The 7677-nt window shown below is 32.9% G+C and overlaps 1 protein-coding gene across 2 annotated transcripts; it reads right to left on the bottom strand.

Annotated features, from left to right (window-relative positions):
- Nucleotides 1-1918: 1918 nt before the first annotated feature.
- LOC136043660 (low-density lipoprotein receptor-related protein 2-like) lies at nt 1919-6505 on the bottom strand. 2 transcript variants are annotated; one of them, XM_065728554.1, is made up of 3 exons: nt 6326-6505; nt 4013-4415; nt 1919-2317 (listed from the first exon to the last, which is right to left on the bottom strand). In XM_065728554.1, exons 1-3 carry the CDS (start codon nt 6394-6396, stop codon nt 1934-1936), a joined length of 858 nt encoding a protein of 285 aa, XP_065584626.1. In that variant the 5' UTR covers nt 6397-6505; the 3' UTR covers nt 1919-1933. The 2 variants fall into 2 exon arrangements, with proteins under 2 accessions (XP_065584626.1, XP_065584628.1); XM_065728556.1 differs by lacking the exon at nt 6326-6505 and adding an exon at nt 5595-5668.
- Nucleotides 6506-7677: the final 1172 nt, after the last annotated feature.

The following is a 7677-nucleotide window of genomic DNA, read 5'->3' as shown; positions in this document are numbered from 1 at the left end:
TTTTGACACAATTTGTTCTTTTTTCGAGTTTATTGAAGTTAGTTTTTCTCGTGTTTGTTCCAAAGGACTATATTTGGTCTGTATTAGGCCGTCTATTATATAGGCTAGTATATAGCTGAACTACATGTTTTTCTCTTTGGGCAAAAGTAAAGAATGATTGAGACAAATAGAATATATTATATTATATAGAAGTATATCTTTTTCAGTTTTTGCCATTATTCTTATAGTTTTGCTGGATCACGTTATATGATGTAGGCTACGTCATATAGGGCTCTATTCTAAATGTCGATCTTTGGTCCAAACCTTTCAGAGTAGAACTCCTAACCCTACTTTTATTACCCCCAAAAACTTACCTTAGGCACCAATTCTTGGGGCACCTTCTTTATTTTTATATTTCTTAAATAAAAGATGAAAATCCTTACGTCTTGTCCTAAGACTACTACACATCCATCAGATTACCAAGAAATGACATAGTCAGCTGAAAGTTGACATTTTCTTTAACCCCTTACTCCCCTCATCCTGAACACTCGACCATAGCTACATTTATGATCTAAGACGCTAATCCTTAAACTTCAATATAAGCTACACCTATAGATACTGGAAAGAAGCTGCGTAAAGAGTCAAGGACTCGGACTCACTTTTAATTGCTCTCGAAAGCATACTTTGCAACTAATTCGGCGGCACCTTGCTTAGCTTTCTATTTTTATGTAATTTTCCACCCCTTGTTTTGGATTCTTGCCAAAGATTCTGAGCCTCCTCAAATTATTTCCAAAAATATTTTGATGTCCATTTAGAAGCACCTTATTTTTTCTTTTTTTTTTTAATGTTTTTGCGACTTCTCAAATAAAAAACAGTTAAGCATAAAAGAAATTTTTAAGTTTAATATGGTAGCAGTTTTAAACTTCATAAACTGAGGGGGGGGGGACAAGATATACAACAAATACAATTGTGATAATAAGTTAATTAATTACCTTAATAGGAGTGGAAAAATATAAATAAAAGAAATTTAATGTTTACCATTGTAGTGCAGAAAAACAGGGAGGGGGGGGACATTTGCACTGTCCAGAAATAGAGCCACCACTGCTCTAATCCTTGAACTACAGGAACATACCAGACCATCACATACAGTTAAGAAACGGCATAATGTGTTGAAAGTTCGGGTTTTCTCTAAATCCCCCCTCATCCTCAAGCACCTTAATAGGAGTTTAAAAATTAAAAATACAATAGAAATTTAGTGTTCACCATTGTAGTGCAGAAAAACAGGGAGGGGGGGACATTTGCACTGTCCAGAAATAGAGCCACCACTACTCTAATCCTTAAGCTACAGGCACATACCAAACCATCACATACAGTTAAGAAACGGCATAATGTGCTGAAAGTTTGTATTTCCCCTAAATCCCCCCTCAGCCTCAAATTCCACCTATTACTGAATTTACGATCTAAGCCTCAGAAGTCAGAACTAGGTTCACCTATGAATGTTGATAAGAAAAGGAAAATGCACTTGTAGCTGGATTCAGTTATAATTCCTCCCAAAAAACATACTTTCAGGGGCACCTGTAGTATTTTAACTTCATGTATTTTTGCATTTTTTAAACTTTGCGATGTTAAAGTATATTTATATAATAAAAATTTAATGGAAACTAAAAACAGTAAATTATCATTTTTTATGGTTACACTACTACTCCCATCTCAACTAATTAAGGAGCGACATAGTTTTCTAAAACTTAATTGTTGCCAAAACTATCCAACTCCCTCCCCTCCTCCTCAAAAATCAACTATGAGTAGATTCATGATATCAGTCTCAAAGGCCAGTACTAGATAGACATGTAGATGTAGGTAAGGAAAAGGACAAGTAAGTTTATAAGAGAAAAATAGGTCATTGGGAAGAAGAAGATAATGAAAGGAAATCGACAAAAAGAGAAATGAAAAATGATTATTGGTAAGATGAAGAGAAAAGAATATTACCTGTAGCTGGATTAAGAGCCAAAGATGTTGGGTTCTCCAGCGCCCCTGTAACAACTGATCTTTTATATCTGCCATCTAGAGTTGTAGCCACAATTCTTGTTTTTCCTTTGGCTCCTTGTTTATCAGCCTCGATGAAATATAGGACTTCCGAAACCCAATCTACAGATATAGATGTTGGTCTGGCGCTATCCCCAATCGGTATATTCAAATTTTGTGCATGGCCAATTTGTACATCAGACCCATCTGGGATGAAAGAGCGTTTAATTACGCGGTCAGCGCCATCAGCCCAATAAACAATTCTGCTGTTTATGTCGTAATCAAGGCTGTCAATACGACGCTCTCTACGAACGACCTGGGAAGGTGAAAGGCTCTCATTAGTTATCTAAAATATGTAATTCGCCTAAATAATGAGTTAACCTAGTTAGTTAATAAAAATATATAAATAAAACTTTCTTATATATTGATAATTGAAAACTAAATAAGGGATTTAAAATTTACTTTAATCCAAATTTTAATTCTTATAGATTTACCAGCTTTTCCAAACGATACGGCATATTTTATTCCAATAAATCAAACACGACTAAGATAATTTTGATACTTATAATTATTTTACGTTATTATCTTAATTGATTATTCTAATTATAACTTTTATTATTTCAATCATTTATTTTAATATTATCAGACAAACTGAAAATGATTCTGTAACTCATCTGACAATCACTCTTGACATCTTAACAATTAGCCATCTGCTTTGTCACAATTTTTTTTACAAATTAAAATACTAAACGACACATAGATTAATGATACAATTAATAATAAAAGGCTTGCTTTATTCCTTCTTCCAGTACGAGACTAATAAAGTAATTAACCCATATTAATTATTTTAAATTAATCGTAATAAATGTCTGATTAACTATTTATTTTAATTATTTCACATCCAAGAAGTTAACAATGACCTATCTGTCAATCACACTTGACATCTTGACAGTGACTCATCTAGTATCTTACGATTTTTTTTTCCTTATTCAAAAATAAAAAAAATATATATCACTTTATTCCTGAACCAAATGCTTGTACATGATCCCATTATGTATATAAAACCACCAATATTCCATTTAATGATAATTCTACTGATTTCTTCTAAGACAACCAAAAAAGTTGAACAAGAAACAAAAAATATAACCCTTTTCTCTTTCCTTTTCATCATTCTGAACCCATAATCTGAAACCCAAACTATCATAAAAAAAACCCTCAAAACACTGAAAACCAGCCCCTATCACCAAACAAAATTCAAATTTCTTCCCTTCAAAAATACACACTTAGGCTCCTAGAACATATTGACAGAAAAAAAAGAGAATAAAAAGAAGGAAAATAAAGTTAAGCAAAATTTCATCTTTGATTCTCTTTCTTTTCTAAGCTAGCCAAAATCTTACATCTTGTACTTATTTTTAGATTTAGTTTGAAGTTATCCTAGATTTTCTTTCAAATATCTCTGGGTCAAGATGGGTGGACTAAACGGAAAACGGCATATAATAAAACCTCAAAAATGGAATAAAGGCGTAAAATTGTAGTGGAACTACTGTAGCATAAAAAAATTACAAAAAAGACCATTAATAAGGAAAAAACGGTAGAAACACGAGAAAGTAGGAGACCTGCCACAGATTTCATATTGGATGTTGAAAACACTCTCCTTCGGCCCTCCCACCCCAAAAAGAGAATCCGTGGAAAAATTTGGACGACCAAACTAAAAAAGTATGCTCAACAGTAGCTGGACAAAAAGTGTATTTCCCAATATTGCTTTCTAGAGCTATAATGCGAGAAAGGTTGAGATGGTTAGAGCACGTTCTGCAGATGAAGAACAACTCTTCCCAGTTTGGGGTGGGAAGATGTTGTGAGGGAAATGGGAACTTCCTGGGTAGGGTGTAAAGAGGTTTTTTTCAATAGGTCGCGACGGAGAAGGAGCGTGCGTAGCTGTTTTGGCCTCTGGCGGCTTGGTGCTGCAGTGAGTTGTTAGTAGAAGTAGTAGAAATAAAAGAATATAAATTACCTCCACTTGATGATTTCTTCCAGTTACATTGACAGCTGTTATGTCATCACCAGACGCTATGAGCACCACCAAAGGTGAATCAGCCTTGCATATGCTTCTTTGAGGATCAACTGGTGTGAATCCTTCAAGACAACTGCACATATAAGAGCCTTTAAGGTTAGTACACACTTGAGAACAATTATGACCAAAGGTTGCACATTCATCAATATCATCACAGATTTTGGGATTGCTTCTCGATATGATGTACCCTTTATTGCAAACACATATGTAACCTCCTCCAGTGACATTGTGACAGCTGTGTTCACATCCACCGTTATCTTCCACAGAGCAAGATTTTGCCTTATGACAGCCTCTTTCGTCACTTTCATCACCGCAGTCATCCTTTAAGTCACATAACATTGACCTAATAATTAAAGAATTTAAAAGTATGATTTGATCATTTACACAAATGCATCATAAGCATAAACAACAATAAATTATTCTAGAAAGTGAATTAAAATTCTAAGATATCTCTTTTAATTCTTTTAAAACTAGCAGAAAACATGTTAGTAGGGCAAGAATTAGCTTATCTTCCTTTACATTACACAAAAAAGCTAATAATTTAGACATCTACCGTGACTTTTCTATGAGAAGAAAACTTAGATAGCAGTAGGTATCTAGGAAATGCTTAAATCGTTTATACATGTTTAGCATATTCTCCATCTGCACGGTTAAAGCAGCTACCTCACCTGGCAAGTCCTCGTTACGAAATATCTATTCCTTTTTATTGGGGAATAAGGACTAAAACATCTTAAAAAGAGGGATGCTAAATAAACCCTTTCTTCTACTTCATTTATGGGATATTTTCACTTTCTTCGTATGGTCGATATTAAGTCCTGAGCCTTGATATTGGCTATTCCATCTAGTCCTCTAAAAACTATACATCCGTAAGTATTGTTTTTCAGATTTTACGAAGAAAAGCGGTAAAACTTACTTATCAATGCGTATTTTACAGAACTTTTCGATTTTACGAGTTTCATAATGAAAACACGATTTATCAACTACGAACTGTTCACGATTTTACTACTTACACGATTATAGAACTATAAGGCTTATAACGAAACTGTTAAGCCTTACTTGTCAATGTGGTAGTGACTTACGCAATGGAATTATGGGGTAAAGTCAAATTCCCTGTACTTGAGGCCCAGGGAACCTTGAGATGAGTCATTCCACTTGGACCTCTACGAACTATATAATTTTACCAAATTTTTCAATTTTACAAATTACGAATTATAAAATAGAATTTACGAAATACAAATTATTTATGATTTTACGAGTTATACGATTATACGATTTATGAAAAAAAGTGGTGAAACTTATTCGTCAATACAGTTGTGATGAGAACGTTCGAATTCAGTGGTAAAGGTCACATTCTCTGTGTTTGAGGTACAGAGAGCCTTAAGGTGGGCCACCCCACCTGCACCTCTACGAATTATTTGATTTTAATCAAATTATTCGATTTCGCAAATTGAGAATACAAATTATTTACGCTTTGGTAAACTATGTAATCAAATTATTTATGAATAAAAGTAGTAAGATTTACTTGTCAATACAGTTGTGATTTGCGCATTGGAATTCTGTAGCAGAGTCACATTCTCTGCGTTTCTAGCATAGGGGATCTTAAGATGGGCCATTCCACCTGGCCCTCTATGAATTATACAATTTTACCGAATTTTCCGATTTTACGAGTTACGAATTAAAAAACACGATTTATAAATTACGAATTATTCACGATTTAAAAGAATTATGCAAATACACAGTTACACAGTTTATGAACTAAAGTGCTAAGACTTACTTGTCAATACAGTTGTGATTTGCGCATTGGAATTCTGTAGCAAAGTCACATTCTCAGGCCCTCTATGAATTATACGATTTTACCAAATTTTACGATTTTACCGAATTTTCCGATTTTACGAGTTACGAACTAAAAAACACCATTTATAAATTGCGAATTATTCACGACTTGAAAAAATTATGCAAATAGACAATTACACAGTTTATCAGCTAAAGTGCTAAGACTACTTGTCAATACAGTTGTGATTTGCACATTGAAATTCTGTGGTGAAGTCATATTGTCGGTGTTTGAGGTAAAGGGGACTTTAAGATGGGTCATTCCACCTGATCCTCTATGAATTTCAGGATTTTTCTGAATTTTCGGATTTTACAAGTTATGAATTAAAAAACACGATTTATAAATTACAAATTATTCACGACTTAAAAGAATTATGCGATTACAAAGTTACACAGTTTATGAACTAAAGTGCTAAGACTTACTTGTCAATACAGTTGTGATTTGCGCATTGGAATTCTGTGGTGAAGTCACATTCTCTGTGCTTAAGGCACATTGTTATATTATTCTCATCAGAACCATCACTACAATTATCAACACCATCACAGGTCTGCCATTGTGGAATGCATCTGCAATGTGTACATATTCTCAGTCAGTTGTAATAACCCCAACTATGAATAACTATAACTCCAACTATGAATAACTATAACCCCAACTATGAATCCCCAACTGTGAATAACTATAACTATAACCCCAATTATGAATAACTATAACTATAACCCAACTATAAATCCCCAACTATGAACAACTATTAATATACCCCAACTATAAATAACAATAACTATATTAGTTGTTATTATTTTTAACATTATTTAATGTAATTTAATTAATTAATTTAATTAATTAATTAAATTAGTAATTTTTCCTGTTATACGATTTTCCCTGATTACGATTTTTACTGATTTCTATTAGTTAAACATTATCCTAAAGACTCTAGTACCTATCCCGCTGCACAGAATTGTACGACTAGTATAGAAATACCTATTGTATTAGAAAATTTGAATTTTTATATATTTGCTGCATTGTTAACTAGGATTTCTATTAAATTTTTAGTTCTGTTTCAGGAATATCAAGTCTGCTTGTATAAAACAGAATTAAGGTACCATTTTTGTCGTCAGGACCAGATAAAGGGCGATTAGACCCATTTGGACCCTGCAAAAAAATCTAATTGAGCCCCAACCTATTGAATTCGATTCTTTTTATCCTGGCCTCTTCTGAATGGAACATTATAAATTCTTACTTTATACTTTAATAAAATTAATTTTAATAAAATTTGAATTTCAATAAATTTATTGCTTTACTCCATGCAGAGAATTGAATTTAACAGAGTCTTAACTAACAATTAATTAAGATAAATTAAACGCTTCCTGACTTGTAAGTTCCTTGCGTCAGACCTTCAGCGTGTTTGCCACAGCGGGTTTGAACTCTGGGCCCCGTCTTACCAAGCTGAGATCAAACCCACTCCGACATCACAGAGCTATTTTAGTTTTAGTTTTCAGCGTTTCCCTATTTTTAATGTTATTTTTTCTATTTATTTATTTTTCATTTATTTTTTATTTATTTATTTATTTTCTATTTATTTTTTTATTTTTTAACTATTTTTCTTCAGCAAAGATTCGCAAATACTTGTTTCAAAGATTATAGAATTAAAAAAAAGGCTTTTCTGCTATAGATTCAGTCAAGCCCAGAAGGGACTATTTTTTTTATTGAATATTTGAATTTACCGATATTCCAAATTCAAGTACATGCAAAAAAGATTAAAACGATTCAAAAATAT

This window comes from Artemia franciscana, unplaced genomic scaffold (assembly GCF_032884065.1).
Source record: "Artemia franciscana unplaced genomic scaffold, ASM3288406v1 Scaffold_7928, whole genome shotgun sequence".
In the NCBI taxonomy this organism is placed as follows: Eukaryota; Metazoa; Arthropoda; class Branchiopoda; order Anostraca; family Artemiidae; genus Artemia; species Artemia franciscana.
This window is presented reverse-complemented; position numbering and strand designations above follow the sequence as displayed.